The sequence below is a fragment of the Nomascus leucogenys genome, chromosome 6 (assembly GCF_006542625.1).
Source record: "Nomascus leucogenys isolate Asia chromosome 6, Asia_NLE_v1, whole genome shotgun sequence".
In the NCBI taxonomy this organism is placed as follows: Eukaryota; Metazoa; Chordata; class Mammalia; order Primates; family Hylobatidae; genus Nomascus; species Nomascus leucogenys.
The window spans coordinates 68,825,727-68,846,947 of record NC_044386.1 but is presented as its reverse complement, the minus strand read 5'-3'; the positions used below and the strand labels follow the sequence as shown (position 1 = coordinate 68,846,947).

The 21,221-nt window shown below is 39.5% G+C and overlaps 1 protein-coding gene across 2 annotated transcripts; it reads right to left on the bottom strand.

Moving 5' to 3' along the window:
* Positions 1–432: 432 nt before the first annotated feature.
* Positions 433–8,186, bottom strand: LOC115835494 (fanconi-associated nuclease 1-like). 2 transcript variants are annotated; one of them, XM_030814370.1, is made up of 4 exons: positions 8,151–8,186; positions 6,147–7,529; positions 3,815–3,955; positions 433–1,457 (listed from the first exon to the last, which is right to left on the bottom strand). In XM_030814370.1, the coding sequence occupies exons 2-4, from the start codon at positions 7,375–7,377 to the stop codon at positions 1,231–1,233; spliced, it is 1,599 nt and encodes a 532-aa protein (XP_030670230.1). In that variant the 5' UTR covers positions 7,378–7,529; positions 8,151–8,186; the 3' UTR covers positions 433–1,230. The 2 variants fall into 2 exon arrangements, with proteins under 2 accessions (XP_030670230.1, XP_030670229.1); XM_030814369.1 differs by lacking the exon at positions 8,151–8,186 and adding an exon at positions 8,060–8,079.
* Positions 8,187–21,221: the final 13,035 nt, after the last annotated feature.

Sequence of the window (21,221 nt, the reverse complement as noted above, 5' to 3'; positions counted from 1 at the left end):
TGGCTAAATTTAATGTTTACTTGCCTATAAAATGTTACATACAGGCCGGGCGCGGTGGTTTACGCTTGTAATCCCAGCACTTTGGGAGGCCGAGGCGGGTGGATCACGAGGTCAGGAGATCGAGACCACGGTGAAACCCCGTCTCTACTAAAAATACAAAAAAATTAGCCAGGCGTGGTGGCAGGTGCCTGTAGTCCCAGCTACTCGGACAGGCTGAGGCAGGAGAATGGCGTGAACCCAGGAGGCGGAGCTTGCAGTGAGCCAAGACTGCGCCACTGCACTCCAGCCTGGGCGACAAAGCGAGACTCCGTCTCAAAAAAAAAAAAAAAAGTTACATATAAGGTTAACATCAAATACTTAAGAAATACAATTAGATAAAGAAACGACTTAGAAGACATTTAACATACCACACAGATGAAGATTCTATACTTCTCAAGTCAATTAATTACAAATATGTAATTTATTAAAGTACTTTTTAAAAATCTATAATACAAGCTTTTTTCAAGCGTTGGTATTGATATTTTACTTAATGTCTGCCTTATTATACCTATGTTTCATTAAAGATTAGTATTTATAGCACCTCTCCAACAAGGATGGGCTCACAACAACTGAAATATACAAAATAAATATATAAAATAAATAACAACATCATTTTAAAGTGTTTTCAAAAACATCCTCTCATTTCATCCTCGACTCCACAGTAGTGAATTCCCAGACTAAAGTTGATATAGTTTGATTATATAAATAACGTGGGCAAAAGAAATCAATTCTAAAAGTTTTTGTAATTTTCAACAGAAACAGGTAAAGGGCTTCTCAAAGACAAAAGAAGCCACTCACAGTTTTTGGTAAACTGTTACGTTTAAACTCAGGAAATCTTGCACATTAAGACTGCCTGATTATACTTTGTTTAGTAAACAAAAACTTTACTAAAATAAAAATTTGACTGAATAGTTTACCCTAAAATCCCATAAGAATCACTTAAAACTGTATTTTTCTCGGAAAATAAAATACCATAATTTACCAAAGGCCTTCCGATTTTTCTTGGTCCTGGAAATCAGTATGGTGTTATGACAAAAATTTTGAATAATAACCCAAGAAAGAATCCAGGCTATTGCAATTAAGGCTTTTCCAGCCTTCTCAATCTAATCACAACTGAAATAAACAATTACAGTTCAATCAAGTATAAAATCTACTATAAGTTAATATGCACTATCAACATTTTAAATGTTTTTACTGTAACAATAGCCAACAAAACCTTTTTAAAATCACTGCACCAATTCCAGGCTTATTCTTGCCCCAAGTGCAGACTGAACGCTGTTTGGCCAATTTGAGAAAGGCGTCCACCAGCTGCTGTTTCTGTCCATTGGGATTCACCAAGTGGAAGGTCTTGGCCAGGGATTTTAGTTCAGGAGCAGAAAGGAGTTCAAGCACTTCAGAGAGTTCTTGCAACTCAGATTCTGAAATGGTTTAAAAAAAAAAAAAAGTTTTTTTAGATTTTACTATTTTCTAGCTTTATTTACCTTAGTTAGATGAAAATAAAATGAAATGCTACTAAGAAAATTTTAATTAGTTGGCCAAACCAATCATTAAATGTGGAATTATTAACATGGTATTATTAACGTATTAATAACACTATTATTATATCTCTTAAAAGTTATCGAATAATAGAATTTCTCACTAAAATCTAAAGGAAAATTTGACTAAAATAAAGACACACGTGGATAGCCATTATGGTTTGGGCATCTCAACACCTGCTTGGAATATATGCTCCCTGCCTTTCTCATCACAAAACCCCTACAAAATGGGACCTCTCAAACCAGGTCAGAGAGAACTGATCATCAGCCCTCTTCTTCCCACAAGCCTCTCCTGCTCACTCGGCATTCGTGAGCCTGTTCAGCTACTGTGGGCCCCGACACCAACCTTGGCCTAGGAATTTGGCTCAGTCAGACCTCGCTGGTTTTTGCCTTCAAGGCTTCACAAGTTTAGGGCAGTGCCTTCTTCCTCCATTGAGCAAATATTTATTGGGTGTACACAGTCAGCCTGGTAATATTCTAAGGCCCCAGGCATGCTACAGTGAAAGAAATCCCATCCACAGGAGCTAGCCTCCCAGCGTAACAATTAAATGAATAGGCATATTTATCAGGTGGTAATAACCGCTCTAAAGAAAAACACAACTTAGGAGGCAAACTGAAGCTGGCAGGAGGCTGGCTGTATTTCACACAGTAGTCAGGCAAACCTTTGACAAGGCGACACCAGGCAGAGGGGAAGGAAAGGAGAACTATGCCGTGTGGCCACGTGGTGGAAACTGACCTGGGTGGAGGGGAAAGTCAGTCCAAGGCTCTGAGACAGGAATGCACTCATCCTGGTGAAGAACACTGAGGGCTGGGTGGCCGTGGCAGAAAGTGAGAGGGACAGCCAGAGCCAGGTCCCATGGGGCTGGAGCATGGATGGGACTTGCACTTGACTGAGTGCCACAGTGAGCCACTAGGATCCTGGTTTTGTTGCTCATTTGAAGGTAAGTCAAGGCTCACCTGCAGCAGTCACCTGGCATGCCTGTCAGACATATGAATTTACAGAATCTGCACCACATTTTCCAAGTCAGGTGGGGACTGAGTATCAAGTTCCCAGGTGACCCTGCTGGCACTGATGTGTGGGAAGCGCTGCTCTGCAGAGGGTCCTGTGTCCCACCACTAACCACTCACATCCAAGCTCCTTCACTGAGCTTTTATGCCTCTCCCGAAACTTTCCCCATACCACCCCAACCAGCCCCACCCTAACACACTTACTGCTCACTTCGCTTCATCCCCACTTACTGCTCCCCACAATAAACTCTGCCCCAAAGAAACCATCTGGCTGATTTGCTTATTTTGGTCTAAAATGTCAGCAACTTGAACCCAAGGCTCACATTTCCCTTTCCTAATACAGTACAATTTTGTACCCCATACATAGGTACTTGACGAATGCTACTGACAAGACAACGAAAGGTATCACTGCAGAAGATAGACTCTCCTTAGTGTTCACATAGGCTTAAAGCAATTCAACAATGCTTAAGGCAATCAACGTAATCGAAGAGCTGTATGTGTGTGCACGCGGGGCAGATGAAGTTTTTAGAGGCAATAAGGGTTGCAAACAACCAGCTTTATTCTATCATAAAGAGGACTCTGAGTAAGATAAGTCAAGCTCTTGCTGGAAGGAGACTGCCAAGAAGGGATGTATCCATTTTTTTTGAGACGGGAGTTTCACCCTGGTTGCCCAGGCTGGAATGCAATGGTGCAATCTCAGCTCACCGCAACCTCCGCCTCCCGGGTTCAAGTGATTCTCCTGCCTCAGCCTCCCAAATAGCTGGGATTACAAGCATGCGCCACCACATCTAATTTTGTATTTTTAGTAGAGATGGGGTTTCTCCATGTTGGTCAGGCTGGTCTCGAACCCCCAACCTCAGGTGATCCACCCGCCTCGGCCTCCCAAATTGCTGGGATTACAGGCATGAGCCACCGTGCCCGGCCGGGATGTATTTCTTCTGTGGCACACACCCACATGTCTATCCCCAGGTGACTTTCGTTCTAAACCTGCCACAGTCAAGAAAACAGCAGCAGACCATCTCTCATTATTCTAGTATTCCTAACTCAGGCTAAGAATGGCTTTAGCATCACATGAATAATTTGTTGTCCTAAGATTAAAAATTCAATTAAAAAACAGTTAAGTTACCAAGCACCACCCCAGGGAGGGCACCATAATAATACTGCCACCCTTCTGCAGAAGCTCAGTTCTTCAGATCATATTTTCATTTCACGTCTCCTTCTACTAGTCATACCTGTCTGCAGAAAGCCTGCATTCTTCAATTCTTCAATCACAGGTGTTAAGTCTGAGGCAATCTCTTCATATTCTAATTTAGTCATCTTAATCCAGCTTAATTTACGTTGAAAGAGCCTTACATATAACTTCTGACCAGTAGCTGCAATAAAGTTAAGAAAACGGTGAAAATCACTACATTTACCTTTTAAACCTAAGGTGAATAAATGTACTATTTAGAAATACACATACGCTTACTGTATGTATAAGGCCATCATTTTACGGAATAAACCATTTTGAAAGTACATTTAAAAATTTCCTAACGATTATTGGTCATTTTAAAACTTCTAAAATCAAGTTCCCCATTTTCTAGCCATCAACATTTCTACTCCCTCAGAAAAGCCCTACCCAGAATTCTTGTTTTGTTCTCTGCTCTTAGCTTAATATGCATTATTCTGATTTGATTGAAAATAATCTGAAATAATTTTCCAAAAAAAATGTCTAGCTTCAGTAGGGCAGTCCTCTCTAACCCAGCAATCTTGACCAAGCTTCTTAATTAACCTGTTTGGTCTCAATCTCCCTATTACCCAAATTATCTTTAAATTTCGGCCAACTCTAAAATGGCTTAATTGTATTTTGAAAATTTCCAACATTTATTTTCCTTTCTTCTTTAAAAAGGCAAAATTGACCTGTCATGATGGCTCATGCTGGTGGTTTTTTTTTGTTTTTTGTTTTTTTGAGATGGAGTTTTGCTCTTGTTGCCCAGGCTGGGGTGCAATGGTGCAGTCTCAGCTAACTGCAACTTCTGCCTCCCGGGTTCAAGCAATTCTCCTGCCTCAGCCTCCCAAGTAGCTGGGATTACAGGCACCCACCACCATGCCCAGCTAATTTTTGTATTTTCAGTAGAGACGGGGTTTCACCATGTTGGTCAGGCTAGTCTCGAACTCCTGACCTCAGGCCATCTGCCCACCTCGGCCTCCCAAAGTGCTGGGATTACAGGCATGAGCCACCACACCCAGCCTACGGCTCATGCTTGTAATCCCAGCGCTTTGGGAGGCTGAGGCAGGAGGATTGCTTGGGACCAAGAATTCGAGGTCACAGTGAGCTATGATTACACCACTGCACTTCAGCCTGGGTGACAGACAGAAATCCTGTCTCTAAAAGAACTTAAAAATAAAAAAATAAAAAGGCAAAAACAATTATCAGTAATTATTTCTACACACCAACAGATTGTACATGATTCTCCTTGGAGTGCAAGACACATGCATATGCAGAACTTGCACTAGGAAAACTGTTCCTATTTCTCAATTACATGGAATTACAGAGCCACCAATCACTGAAATACTCGCAGGAATGCAATCAGCACCCAACCAAAGATCTGTGACTAGTTTGGATAGAAAAGCCAATGTGCTATTACGTCCATCTTCTGGTGAGAATAGCAAAAGTAGAGATGGAAGTGGATACTACACATAGCTGTGCCCAGAGAAGTATTGCTCACATGTTAAAAAGTAACACAAGGAATACCATAATTCCACTGTGCGAATTTAAAACAGAAGTCCTTCTCTTGAACATCAATAGTAATGTTCAGGATTTTTCTCTTTTTTATCTACTGAGGAGTCGCACATGGCCGCATTTTACTGAAGGACAGTGTGACTACCATGTTTTTTCCTGCCCTCAGGGACATGGTTCCACAGAGCCATCATGGCCCTCTGAATAACACCGTAAAGACACAAAGGTGGCTTTTACTACAAACCTGCACTGCTGGCTTGGAGCCACCCCTGGCTGCCAAGGACTTGAGGCATAGACTAATATTTTTAATGTACCAATTTCAGCTTGAAAGTTTCCATTTCCTCCACACCCTCTTTAAAAGGAACAGTCCATGAATCTAAAATGTTGTTGGGAGAAAGAAAATATGCCTCAGGTTGGTTTGTTTTTTCCTGTATTGTATTTTATTCTACTTTCATCTTTGAGGAACAACAAAACCTAATGAAAGGCCTGATTACACACTCAAAATGCAAAGTATGCTTTTCTAAGTCACATTATATTGTTTTTTAATCTGGAAAAGGTTGTTTCTTAACTATCAAATGCACCTATAAAAGAAAAACAGCTGCTTCCAATGTAACCAAAGTTCAGCAGGAGTAAACATCACCCAGGACAAAATCTTGTCTCTTTTCCATGCATCCCTCTCAATAAAACCTTCCAGTATGCTCCGACTCCCATGAACACTCCCACAGGGTACTCACAACACCACAGTGACTCCTTGCGGTCACTAGATTACTGCCCATCACATCATGCCCCAATCAGAGCAGCAAAAGGGGAACGAAAACTTGAAAACAAACACAGGCATAAGATACCTGATAACTGATAAAATTTAGTTACAATTCCCTTCTCCTGCTCATCAAAGAGCATCATATCATCTTCATTCTCAAGTACAGCTTTTAGCACCACAAGGAAACTCCGAAGGTAGTAAGGATGACCGGTTGTTTGACCAGGACCATTAGAGCTTGACCCCTGCTCCAAAGGAATGCTGCGAGGGATATCATTGTTTAAGCAACTGTCATCCTGCAGAGGAGCCTCTTGGATGTTACTCCATGCAGAAGCATCATTTGCAGAACTATGAGATTTTGCCTCTGAATCTGACAGCTGTATTTTAGCTTCTGAAGCAACAGTCATTTTTACTTCTTCACAATGACATGCCTCACGTTTTTCAACCACTTCTTTGATACACTCTTGCTTTACAACACTGTCTTCCGAAGTAGACTTTAATGTATTCCTAAGAGTGAAATCTGGTGAGAATAACACGATCGCATTATCTGAGAAGCCAGGGGTGAGGGCTGATTTCTCACATTCCCGGGTAGCCTTTTGGCTTTCGGCTTCCATTATTTTACTTCCTCTTACCATATGTTCAGGAATACACTCTAGAGAATCACATTTAAACACGTTTTCTTTTTGAGAACTGTTCTCCAAAATTTGATCCTCGTCCTCAATTTCTGAAGAGTTATCAACCAGACTCTTATCAACTGTGGCTTTGGAACTCTGTGGACTAGGACTGGCAAATTCTTCATCCTTATCTATTGATTTTTTAGCCTTTACGTATTTTCTGGACAATTTAGATGCTAGGCTTCCCAAACAAATGACTTTCACACTACGATTTCTCAGCTCATCTTGATTTTTGCACCCCACATCATCATTACTTTTAAAGTAGGGACTGGTCTTCTGCTTTATGTCCCTTTTTGCTGAATCACTTTGGCCAGGGGTTAAATTTGTCTTTGGTGGTGGTGACTTCTTTGATGTTACATCTTCTAAGGTAACACTGGTTAAATCTACCGTAGACACATTTGAATTTATTAAGCCAACCTGCCCTGGATCCACTTGAACGAAGTCATTGTTAGCACACATTTCATCAAGGTGCCGGTTTAAGTCATATCTAGGCACCATTTTACTGCAAACGGGGCAGGCAAGTTTAGCAGGTGGTGCATTGTTAAAACACGAAATAATAGAATTAGATGCTTTTTTCTTATTCTTGCTGATTGATAAGCTTCTACGAGGCCTTTTTTTGTCAGGAGGTTTCCCTTCCGACATCATGAGTATTAGAAAAACTGGATGTTCTGAGCAATAAAACACAGGATATTTAAGGTGAAAGATAGCAATGGTTTACTTTTACTTTCTTGACTTGAAATCACCAGAAGTGGGATTCTATATGACCTCATGTTATTCGTCTAGACAATTTCTTCTTCCTACAAGAAGAAACACATATAAATTAAAAATATTTTTATGAATTCAGCAAGGGGAAAAGCGAACTCTGAAACGTGAAAGAGCAAGGGCTCCTGTAATGAAGAGACAACCCTGAGCGTGAGACAGACCAAGCCCCTCCGACAAGCTCTGTACGCGATCTTAGTGTCCCCCACCATAAAATGACAGAGCTGGGCTTGCAAAGGTAATTTCTAGGACATCTTTAAGACCTAAAACTATCCGTTTCTAAAAAGGGACAATTTGACCACTTCAGACCCTTTATAAGACCACTGTATGAGTAACTTTTTCTGAGTGAGATGGAGACTATCAGCGCGTGGCCCAGGGCAATGCCCGCCCCATACGCCCGCGCAGATGAAACGCCCCAGCCGCGGGCAGCTGCGCCCGCGCCGGCTGCCACCACCGCGGCTTCTGCTGCGGAGCAGAGGCCCCGGCCAGTACGGCAGGCGCTGCGGGGCCAAGGCCGCGCACCTGGGACGCGCACCTGGGGCCACGCGACTGAGCCCGAGCCACTCACCCTGCTACCTCGGGCCTGGCTGCCCTCGCGTCCTCCTTCCCTCGGTGCCCTGTCACCCAAGATCCCCGCGCTATCACCTCGCACCTCCCACCTGGCTCCGCGCGCCGCCGCTTCCAGGCATTCCCAGCCGATCCCCGCGTCTAGCGTCCACAGGCTTAGCAAGTGGAGGCTCGAGTGATCGATCTCCTTTCCTATCCAAGTTAAAGGCTCCCGTACCGTAGGTGGCCAAGGCAGGCTGAGCCCTGGAGCGGAAACGCGGGCACCTCCTTCCTTTCCCACCCGCAGAGGCAGGCGCCTGTGCGCCCCTGCACGCCCCCGCAGGCCTTCTCTGCGGCTGTGCACTCTGAGACTCCTCTCCCTAGTCGGTGAGAAAGGCGAGCAAGCTAAACGTGTTTGCTGGGGGAGCATTCAGTGTAAAAACGAGCAAACAGTCTCCCGCGGGGGGGGGGGGGGGGGGGGCGGAAGACAGGCGACTTCTGCAACCAACACGCGGAACTCTACTTAAGCTGACTCCTGCGAATAAGCGAGAGGGAGTTTCAGTTGGAAAACCACTGAGCTGGGTTTTCCAAAAGATAGTACTAATCACCGGTTATCTGATACCCTTGAAATAATAACATCAAGAACCAAGAAATAAAATGTAGCCATTAGGAAGTGATGCGTCCTGAGTATTTATGACTTCTGTTTTTAATGTAATTTATTTGTAAAGTTATATGATTTATTTAACTTTTAATATGGCTGTGTTTAACAGCTGAATTTTTTTTTTTTTTTTTTTTTTTTGAGATGGAGTCTCGCTCTGTCACCCAGGCTGGAGTGCAGGGGCGCGATCTCAGCTCACTGCAAGCTCCACCTCCCGGGTTCACTCCATTCTCCTGCCTCAGCCTCCTGAGTAGCTGGGACTACAGGCGCCCGCCACCACGCCCAGCTAATTTTTTGTATTTTTAGTAGAGACGGGATTTCGCCGTGTTAGCCAGGATGATCTCGATTTCCTGACCTCGTGATCCGCCCGCCTCGGCCTCCCAAAGTGCTGGGATTACAAGCGTGAGCCACCGCGCCCGGCCACAAAATTTTTATAATCTATTAGAATCGTGATCTGGACTAAACACAAACAAGTGAACCAAAGTACGATACAATACAAAGCAAAAATAAAAAATAAACAGGAAATTTAATTCTATATGATGCAGAAACTATGTGCCAATACTCAGTGTAAACATTCACTATTAGGAGGAAGTTGCTGCCACACAAGCAGATGGCAGAGTTTAAGCAAAGCTGAAGAAGTTAGGTAGTGGCGTGCAGAGGTATCTTTTTGATATTTGGCGTAGTTCCTACCCTCCTATTATTCTGGTTACCATACATTAGTGAGGTGTCTCCAATGGGTTTCGAGGGTTCTGTATATTAGCCTACCTTCCTTAGAACTTCTTAAGATGGACCATTGTCTCATGATACTCAGTAATTCAGGAAAATCAAGAATTAGGATTAAAATAAACCAGTGAATTACATACTTCTTTATCACAGTGTGATATAAACATACATTTTCAGACAAGTTTTCATTACTGGGCAACTATGATATCTACCCAATGTTGTGGCCAAAGTTGGAATATTCACAGTTCTCCCATACTTATGCCCTCTGTGTTTTGGTTTTCCAGATACGTGCTATTGCTTGTACTTCAAATACACTTTCCCTATATCTCTGTCAATTCATGTCTTTCTCAAAAAGAACAGAGAAGTCAAATGGCTCCTCTACTAAACCTCTAAACATATATGATTTCTCCTGTCTTGACATTTTTACCAATTCCTATTCTCATTATAAACTATGGTATCTGACTTTTCACTTCTCTTCCTCTAACACCCCTGGCTTTCTTACCCCATTGTCTACATAGCTCAACTTCTTGCAAGTTGTCCATTCTTGCTCTCTCCTCTGTCTACAGCGATTTGCCTTCTGCTCCTACTGTTCACAAAACTTCTGTCCTCAGTGTATTCACTTACGATGTTTTAGCCTTGGGCTGACCATACACCAGCTGTTCACAAAATTTGTGTTGAACTGAATGACACTTGAATCAATAAAGAAAGGAAAAAAGGGGAACAGAAGGGGAAGCAAACAACATCCTTCTTCACATGATGGCAGAAAGGGGAAATACAGAGCAAAGAGGGAAAAGACCCATATAAAACCATCAGATCTCACGAGAACTCACTATCACGAGAGCAGCAGCATGGGGGTAACAGCCCCCATGATTCAGTTACCTCCCACTGGGTCCCTCCCACGACACGTGGGGATTATGGTAACTACAATTCAAGATGCGATTAGGGTGGGGGGAACACAGCCAAACCAGATCAGTGCTACAACTGACTTCACTGTAAATGAGTTTACGATGGGTAACTCCATATTATCTGAACTGAACAGCATAGAGAGACCTCAAGAAGAGTAAAGAAATCTTTGTCTCATGTACATGGTATACCATCAATAATGAAACTGAGGAAGATTCACAGAGGGAAGTCATCACCCTGCAGCAGGCAATTATATCTAAACTAGTGAGATATGAACAGTGCAAAGAAGAACTAGAACAAAGATACTGTCTGGCATAGAAAGTCCAGTATTAAAGACACAGAAGGCCCTACATTTGTCCAGTAGAGCCATGCTTGATTAATGCCTTGGAAACCCTGGAGACAAGATCAGAAATCTGTATATAAAATGGTTCTTCCTGGATAAAGTTGAGAGAAAAAGAAAGCTTATTGTGTTCAAGTAGAAACTGGGACAAGCTGTGGGCCATCTGGCTTTTCTGTTGCAAAATCCAGGGCTTAAATCTACATCTTTCTATAGTCATGAATGAGCAAACTGATTTTGAACAATCATCTAACAACGAAATATTTAGGATTCAAAAAGAATGTATGAAAAGAATTTAACACAAGAAAGATGAAAATTAGAAAATTTCCCCTTTTTACACTGACAAAGACAGAAGAGCCATGACTTTTTAAAAAACTGGAGCAGTAAGCTTGTAGTGGAAAAAGTGATGGTGAGAAATGCAGGCATGGAAAGGAAGCAGGTTTAAGTAAGATGAGAAAACACAAGGAAATCCAAAATCCCAAATAAAATAGTTTTGCCTTAAATTTTATTATGTTTAATAGTAGACTGCTGTTTTCTTTTGCCAATTGATGTCAGATAATTTTTGCTCTTTTGATTTATTTTAAAAGTAACATTAACTCTTGGTTGGGCATGGTGGTTCATGCTGGTAATCCCAGCACTTTGGGAGGCTGAGGCGGGCAGATCGCTTGAGGCCAGGAATTCAAGACCAGCCTGGCCAACAGAGAGAAACCCTGTCTCTACTACAAAAAAAAAATAATTAGCCAGCTGTGGTGGCACACACCTGTAATCCCAACTACTCGGAAGGCTGAGGCATGAGAATCACTTGAGCGTGGGAGGTGGGAGGTGGGGGTTGCAATGACATCACCACAGCCTGGGCAACAGGGGGAGACTCTGTCTCAAAAAAAAAAAAAAAAAAAAAAAAAAAAAAATCAGTGGCCGAGCACGGTGGCTCACGCCTGTAATGTCAGCACTTTGGGAGGCTGAAATGGGTGGATCACAAGGTCAGGAGTTCAAGACCAGCCTGGCCAATACGATGAAACCCCGTCACTACTAAAAATACAAAAATTAGCTGGGCATGGTGGCGAAGGCCTGTAGTCCCAGCTACTCGGGAAACTGAGGCAGAAAAATCGCTCGAACCCAGGAGACGGAGGTTGCAGTGAGCCGAGATCGCATCACTGCACTCCAGCCTGGGCACAGAAAAAGAGTCCGTCTCAAAAAAAACAATACTAATAAAAATAAAATTAGCAAAAAATTAGCCAAAAATTCATTAAAAATAAATATAAATATATTTATATCTAAATTTTATTCATTCATTATATATACATTTTATTCATTAATAAAATCATTTTATTAATCATTCAATAAAATGAAATCATTAGATATAATGAATGAATAAAATGTATTTTTCCATTAGGGATTTAAAAGGAGCATTGGATAAATTAAAAAATTTTTTGTTTTTTCTTTCGAAAAAAATATAAATTTAATGATGTGTTTTTGGACTTTGATTAAAAATAATTCAATTTTATCTGTACCTATAAATATTAGAAATATTCAGAGAAATTTAGCAGAAGGATAAGCATCATTTTTGTAATGACAATAATTAAGTAGGGCTGCATAAGTGGAAGAATGGACATATAAATGCCTTTTTTTTTTTTTTTGAGACGGAGTCTTCGCTCTGTCGCCCAGGCTGGAGTGCAGAGGTGCTATGTATGCTCACTGTAAGCTCCGCCTCCCACGTTCACCCAATTCTTCTGCCTCAGCCTCCGGACTGGCTGGAACTACAGGTGCCCACTGGCTAGTTTTTTGTATTTTTTTAGTAGAGATGGGATTTCACAGTGTTACCCAGGATGGTCTCAATCTCCTGACCTTGTGATCCGCCCACGTCGGCCTCCAAAATTGCTGGGATTACAGGCGTGAGCCACCACGCCTAGCCAGATTATTATTACTATTATTATTATTTTTTCAGAGGCTCCCTCTGTAGCCCAAGCTGGAGTGTAGTGGCGCGATCTCGGCTCACTGCAGCCTCCGCCTCCCGGGTTCAAGCAATTCTCCTGCCTCAGCCTCCCAAGTAGCTGGGACTACAGGCATGCACCACCACGCCCGTCTAATTTTTGTATTTTTAATAGAAACAGGGTTTCACCATGTTGGCCTAGGATGGTCTTGATCTGACCTCATCATCTGCCCGCCTCTGCCTCCCAAAGTGCTGGGATTACAGGCACGAGCCACTGCAGCCGGCCGACAGATTTTATTTCATCTGTACAGTTCTATAATGTCATTCACAATAAAATAAAAAGATATTATGCAAACCAAACAACATTTTGCAAGATATGTGATAAACTAAATAATACATAGAAAATTCTTGCATATCAGTAAGAAAATAACTATAAATAGAAAGATAAAATCCATGAACAGTAACAAAAGTATAGGATATCAGAGAAAAAGTATTTGACAGAATGAAAGAAAAAAATGGTTGTTTTAGGATAAGTGGTCCGAGATGCATTCATGTGTTACTTCATTAGCTTGTATATATTTAATGTATTCTATATGTGTTCAACAATTGATGCAGATTCAAAAACAAAAAGTGTTCATTTAGTAAGGAGATATACAACAACAACAATTTCCTATAAAAGTGGATTACAATAACGAAAGTATCTAGAAATCTAATTTTAAAAAGTGGTACCCATTATCTGGGATCATCTGGGAAGAATTCATTTAATAGACCATTTGATACTTGAGGATGAAGATAAATTTTCAGGCAGATTAATAACAATGGGGAGAGTTTTCAAGGCAGAGGAGATAACTTTTATAAAACGAGGAAAGCATGAAGTTTATGTAGCTTGAAAAGTGTGTTGTATTCAGGTAGTAACGCACTGACTCCATCACTCTTGCATTTTGTTTGTTTTGAGGCCAAGTCTCGTTCTGTCGCCCAGGCTGGAGTGCAGTGGCGCAATCTCGGCTCACTGCAAGCTCCGCCTGCCGGTTCACGCCATTCTCCTGCCTCAGCAGCTACTCAGCCTCCTGAGTAGCTGGGACTACGGGCGCCCGCCACCACGCCCGGCTAATTTTTTTGTATTTTTCTTGGTAAAGACGGGGTTTCACCGTGCTAGCCAGGATGGTCTCGATCTCCTGACTTCGTGATCCGCCCGCCTCGGCCTTCCAAAGTGCTGGGATTACAGGCGTGAGCCCCCGCGCCCGGCCACACTCTTGCATTTTTTATTGGAGGCTCTGAGGCTCTGCTTCCAAGTTTGTTCAGATTGTTAGCCACACTTAGTTCCTTGAGTAGGTATTATTGCAGTCCCCATTTCCGTGCTGGCCGTCAGCGGGAGACAGCCTTTGCTCCTAGAGACTGTCTCTGTTCCTTCTTATGCTTTTTTCATGGCCCTCTCCAGCAGCATGAACATTTCAAATATCTCTGCCTTTCCCTCCTGCCCCGTCTCTCAGAAATCAACTGGACATGGTCTCAGCTTTTAAGGGCTCATAGTAATTAGATTGGACTCATATATGGTCCTCATTTTAATATTATTCATAATTCTAACTGCAAAGTCTCTTTTGTCAGGTAATACAGCATATTCAGGTCTCAAGGATTAAAGTGTGAACATCTTTGGGGGTTTTTATTCTGCTTACAACATTTACCTAGAGTATAAATTCAAGACATAAGGCAGAATCTCACGGGCAAAAGAAAGTACTATTTCGAACATGCCTGTGGCAATCCTAAATGGGAATTAGATCCAGATTTGGCAGTTCTGGATAAAAGTCAAGGCTGAAGAAATAATTTGGTAGTCATCATGTTATACATTTTGTAAATGAAGCCATTATTATATATGAGAGGGTTAGTATTCACCCAGGGAGACTTCAAGTCAGTTTACAAAGTTAATATTCTATGGCATGTTCAATAGTAGTACCACCTTTTACTCAGTTGGATAGTAGCCTGGGGTCAAGATTAAAAAGAAAGAAATATAACTCTCTCTATATGGAGATGCCATGAGGTATAAAGAATTTGTATATAGATATATATGGGTAAATATTTATGCATACAGAAAATCCTAAGGAATACACACACCCACACACACACACGCACACATTAAGATGATAAAGCTGTGATATTTTTAGGCATAACTTTGTAGTAAGATGTTACATCAGGAATAGGAAACTGCTATAGCAAAGTACCCAGAAAAGTCTAAATAACTTGAAACAGAAAATTTTCTACCAAACTATGTTAATTCAGTGTTGCATTAGCATAAAGATAGACATAAATTTAATGAAATAATACTGAGCATTAATAAATAAACCTTATATTTATGAGCAATTGATTTTTAAAAGGATGCCAAGAAAATTCAATGGGGAAATAGTAGTCTTGTCAACAAATAGTGTTGAGACAACTGTACATAAGCATGCAAACAAACGAAGTTGGATTCTGACCTTACGTTACACACAAAGTTGATCAAAACCTAAATGTAAGACCTAGAAGTAAAAAAGTCATAGAGGAAAACATAAGCAAAATCTTCATGACCTTAGATTAAACAATGGTTTCTTAGATATGGCACCAAATTACAAGCAACAAAAGAAAAAAAGGGGGCTATATTATGCTTAATTAATACTAAATTTTTTCTTCAAAAGAAAAAGCCAAGAAAGTGAAAAGACAACCTACAGAATGGGAGAACAATTTTGCAAATCATACATCTTATAAAAGACTTGTATTCAGCATATATATCTTACAACTCAATAATAAAAAAACAAATAACCTATTTTTAAAATGGAGAAATGATTTGAATAGAACATTCTCCAAAAAAGATACACAATAGGCAAGAAGCACATGAAAAGATACTCAACATATTGGTCATTAAATCAAAACCACCAGGAGATACCATTTCATACTATGATCAAAAAGAAAATAACAAGTATGTTTGAGAATGTGGAAACAATCCCACATAAATTGCTGGTGGGAATGTAAAACGATGCAGCCATTGTAGGAACGATTTTGCAGTTGCACTTTGGGAGGCCAAGGCGGGAGGATCACCTGAGGTCAGGAGTTTGAGTCCAGCCTGGCCAACATAATGAAAACCCATTTCTACTAAAAATACAAAAATTACCCAGGCATGGTGGCAGGCACCTGTAATTCCAGCTACTCAGGAGGCTGAGGCAGGAGAATTGCTCGAACCTAGGAGACGGAGGTTGCAGTGAGCTGAGACCACGCTGCTGCACTCCAGCCTGGGCAACAGAGTGAGACTCTGTCTCAAAAAAAAGAAGAGAAAAGAAAAGAAAAAAAGTTAAACAGTGTTATCAAATGACTGGACAATTCTAGTCCTTAGGAATATCTCCAAAAGAATGAAAAACATGTCTACAAAGAACCTGGACACAAATGTTTATAGAAACATTATTAGTAATGGCCATAAAGACAACACAAATGTCCATCAGTTGATGAATGGATAATCAAAAAGTGGTATATCCATAAAATGGAATATAATTTAGCCATAAAAGGAATGAACTACTGATATATGATACATGTATGAATCATGAAAACATTAAGTGAAAAATGCCAGACACAAAATGTCACATATTCTATAATTCTACTTATATGAAATGCCCAGAAAAAGCAAATCTATAGAGAGAGAAGATAGATCAGTGATTGCCAGGGGCTAGAGAGAAGAGCAAACAAGGACTGGCTAATAAGAGATACAGGGTTTTTTTGTTGTTGTTCAGTGATGAAATTATTCTGGAATTTGCAGCGATTATACCATAACCTTGTGAATATACTAATCACTGAGTTGCATCCTTGTTAAGGACAAATATTACGGTGTATGAATTACATCTTAATTTTTAAAAGTACAGTAAATTAAAAACAAATTGTGTTTTCAATAATAAAATATTATTTTAATATCACAAAATCAATTATTGTAATTCACTATATTAACAATATGGAAGAAAATCTCATCTCAATGGATGCAGAATATATTTTTTAATATGCAAACAATAGAATGGAATTTATTTAATCTGATGAAAGATAATCATAAAATCTTACAAAAATATTATAATTAATAAGGAAATATGGAAAGCTTTCCTTATGGGACCAGAAACAAAATTCCCTAGTCAGTTCAACAAGGAAAAAAAATGTAAGAATTAGCAAGAAAGAAATACACAGGTCATTATTTGCTAAGGACATTATTGTATATGTAGAATATCTAAAATAAAATATTAGAACGAATAACTAAATATAGCTATCAGGATCACCAATTACAATATGAGCACATAAAAGTCTATTTTATTTCCTTAGATTACCAATAACCAATTAGAAAATAAAATTTTATAAACATATCATTTAGAATCAATATTTTGTTAACTTCATAAAATTAACTGGAAAGTTTTTCTTTTTAAATATGTTTTCAAAAATTGAAGAATTCTTGAAGTCAGTTAAATGGCTTTAAATATTTCTGGCTTGCAACAACAAGGTTCAATCTGCGTGTGATAGTGGATCTCTCTACTGATATCAGAACTATCCCATTATTGAAAACCATTTTTAGATATAAATGGCAGGCACCTAAGAATGACCTAATTTCCTGTGGTGTTCCTTTAAAACAATTTTCCAAAACAGGCAAATCTTGCTCTCTCCCTCTCTCTCTTTCTCTTTAAAAAGTAACAAGGCTTATTTTTAAAGTTGCAATCAAAACAGACAGGTAAAAAGTAGAAAATTAAAATGACCCATCAGGCTTGTCTTAAAATTAACTACTGATAATATTTTGGTATATGTCCTTGTACGTTTTATTTTACTTTTTCGGGTTTGTTCTAGCAAAACCTAATTTAACAAAATCTGAGCAAATCATCCACTTCCTTTCCTAATATCCTTTTATACTGTGTGTTTATACATGTGGTTATGAATATATGTTCACAAATGAGGGTATATATACACATACACACATACATGCGTGGGATAGAGACATAGGCAGAGACAGAAAGGCAGAGAATAGCTAGGAAAGTAAAGCTCAATTTAATACTGTAATTATAATATGCATGCTATTTTAAAATTGCTTTCATTTCTGAATTTAACAGCATATAGAACTTGATAAATACAGTAATTAGAAATCCGAGAGTTATTTGCATACTTACACATCTCTGAGATATCTTCCTATGTACAGATAAACATTAACCATAATTACCTACACATGTTGCTTGAATTTTTTCCTCCAGCTGTCATGTTAAAGCGATGATTGACGCTTGTTTGCATACTATTTGAGAATTTAATATTTGGTTGAAATTGTCTGATCCTAAAACATACTGCTTGGAAATACACATTTTGTTTTCATACACATGGGATGTTGCACGCATACTGAAATTAAAGAATTACAATTAGTTGGTACCCAGCTTGCATCCTTAAGCAATCTTTGTAAATACTATTTTTCTTATTAACACTGCTTTCTGTTCTCATTAAGTTTCAACAGGGTACTCTCAGTAATTTAAAACATATTGTTCCTTCAGTTAAATAGGCAATTTCCCTCTCAACAAATGCCTGGACCTTAAAGTAAGGTGTGGAAATGGACAAAATAGTCCCAAATATTTTAACCAGCAATATAAACTTTTGCAATGCTTTTATAGGATGTTTAAAATAACAAGAAAGGCTTGGTCCTCATGATTTTCACCAACAGTAGTTACAAACAGTCTTCTTTACTATGTTTGAATGGCATATTTCACTTCACATATCCTTTACTTGCTGCTAGAGCCTTAATATTGCTAGGGGAAAAAGCTTACCTAGCTCTGTGTTTGTAAATGTCAGCTAGCCAAAAGATATTTGGAAACCTATAAATGTTCACCTTTCTAACATTTGCTTAAAGCTATCTGGAATTAACGTTCTCCTCTTTCCTCTTCTCTCACCTCAAGAAAAAAAAAATCTGTATACAGAAGTTGACACAAAATATATTAAATAAGGCTGGTATTCAGCCCTCTTGCATTCAAGCAAGAATTACACATGTATGTAAAACAGAAGAAAATATCTTGATAGTATTCTGTACCCGTGCTGTCAAATTACCCTTTGATATGTCTGCAATTTTCTCAGTAAAACACATTTTGTTTATTTTGGATTAGGAGCAATCTCTTGCATGTCTACCAGGATTTATTAGCCTGGTAAAGAAGCAGCACTACACAGAAACAACGAATATAATGTGCCCTTTGCTATGGTTTTAAGATCCCCTTCAAAACTCATGTGAAATCTAATTGCCATTGAAACAGTATTAAGAGGTGGGGGCTTTAAGAAGTCAGGCAGGCTGTTGTTTTATTTTTTTTTCAGGTTTGTTCTATAAAAACCTAATTTAACAACATCTGGGCAAATCATCCACTTCCTTTCCTAATACCCTCATTTTCACTACTCTCTCCTTCAGCCGCAATGATCCATTCCATCATCTAACATTAATTTAGTAAAGATTCACTAAATCCCTTCTCTGTACAAATCATTTTATAGGATCTGAGTAAAGATACAGTGATTAGCATATGACAGCCCTTGTCCTTTAACATGACAAGAACAACTTTTCCTATTTTCAAGAGCTTGAGTATTCTGTCACTAATAGATCTAAAAGTATCCAAGTTTACCTAGCCAACTTTTTCCCTTAAACTTCTGCCTCCCTTTTACAAAACTTCAAAAAAAGAATTCCCAATTTAATCATACTGTTAAAACAGATTTTCACATCATCCCCTAGTTACATAAAGTGCAGTCTCCTTAGCTCATACTTAAAATCATATCTTTTCAAGCCTTGAGTATTGTTACCATTACCTCAAATGATCATATAGCTACTGTCTTTCAGGTTATTCACAATACAATAATTTGAATATGCAAAAACACCACAGAATTTAAATAAAAAGTAACTAATGCACCCTACTCCCCCCAAAAATCAATTAATAAAATTTGTAATTTCAACAAATATTTTTGAATATTTACATATCAGAAACAAAAATGGCTAACTGGAAACACAAAAGAGATAAAAGATTTGGTAAATTAACCCAACATGCAATTTTGAAAAATGTAAATTTAATTTTTACTTAATAAATGCTTTCTCAAAAAGCAACATTAATAAAGGGCATTGTCAGAAATTTTGAGTCTTTTAGGAGTGAAAACATCTGTTTGAACTAAAACTAGGAGACACAGAATGATAAGAACATATGACGTTTTAGCTAAATGTCCCTAAATTATAAGGTTACTCTCTATTGGTTTGGAGTACTCATTTACACACTAATACTCAGCTTTAGGAATTTAGGGACTCATTAACTTTGCTAAAAATGGAATTTAGGGTTTTTCTAAAAACTACTTACTTCTTCACTATTTTTATATCCAAGTATACTCTTCTCATTACTCACAAAGGACAAATCTTCACCAAGCCCCAACCCTACAGTCAGGATAGTAATTTCATTCAAGCATCCCTTGAAAACAATTATTTATGCTCTCCGCAGAAATTAGGGTAAATTTGTTGTGGTCCCATTTATTTTCTGGAGATTGGAGATTGCATGTAAAATAATTTGAACGCTTGATAGATAAGACTCATAACTATTTGGTTAATACATTTTTAAAAAGTAAAGCAGCGGGATGCCGGGCGCGGTGGCTCATGCTTGTAATGCCAGCACTTTGGGAGGCCGAAGTGGGCGGATCACAAGGTCAGGACATCGAGACCATCTTGGTTAACACGGTGAAACCCCGTTTCTACTAAAAATACAAAAAATATTAGCTGGGCTTGGTGGCGGGCGCCTGTAGTCCAGCTACTAGTGAGGCTGAGGCAGGAGAATGGCTTGAACCAGGGAGGCGGAGCTTGCAGTGAGCTGAGATCGCACCACTGCACTCCAGCCTGGGCAACAGAGCGAGACTCCCTCTCAACAACAACAATAACAACAAAAAATAGAGCTGGGGACCGGGCCTGGTGGCTCACGCCTGTGATCTCAGCACTTTGTAAGGCTGAAGCAGGCAGATCATGAGGTCAGGAGATCGAGACCATCCTGGCTAACATGGTAAAACCCCGTCTGTACTAAAAATACAAAAAAGTAGCCGGGCGCGGTGGCAGGCGCCTGTACTCCCAGCTACTGCGGGAGGCTGAGGCAGGAGAATGGCGTGCACTCGGGAGGCGGAGCTTGCAGTGAGCTGAGATCACGCCACTGCACTCCAGCCTGGGCGACAAAGCGAGATGCCGTCTCAAAAAAAAAGTAGAACAAAATAGAACAAAAGTGAATGATCCCAACCACATATCAAAGATAATTTGATCTAATTTAACTGACCTTTCAGGTGCTCTCAAACCGCTATTTTGATTTTTAAGAACATTGATCTGAGAGTTTCTTTCTGCATTATCAAAAGTTTCAGAACCAAAATTATTAACGCAATTGGTTTTATTGAGAATTATGTTGATTGTTGTATTCATAGGAATTACTATAATTGTTGTTTTCATACTCTGCATAAAAAACGGATCATTTTAAATCCATGATAAACACTTATGTATTTGAAGAAACACTCCTCTAGGTATGTGCTCTACCTGATATGTTCTATCTTTGAGTAATATACATCATTTATCTTGCCATAATTATTGCAACTCAGTTGCCTCTGAGTTTTTAAAATATCTAAGC

What these genes read in the sequence shown, in the direction of transcription:
- LOC115835494 (XM_030814370.1), bottom strand. Translation starts at nt 7,377, where the DNA reads ATGATGTCGGAAGGGAAACCTCCTGACAAAAAAAGGCCTCGTAGAAGC. An exon ending in TAAATTTTATCAGTTATCAG is followed by an intron (nt 3,956 to 6,146) that starts GTATCTTATGCC and finishes ACTTTATTGCAG; the next exon opens with CTACTGGTCAGAAGTTATAT. An exon ending in TGCAGGCTTTCTGCAGACAG is followed by an intron (nt 1,458 to 3,814) that starts GTATGACTAGTA and finishes AAACCATTTCAG; the next exon opens with AATCTGAGTTGCAAGAACTC.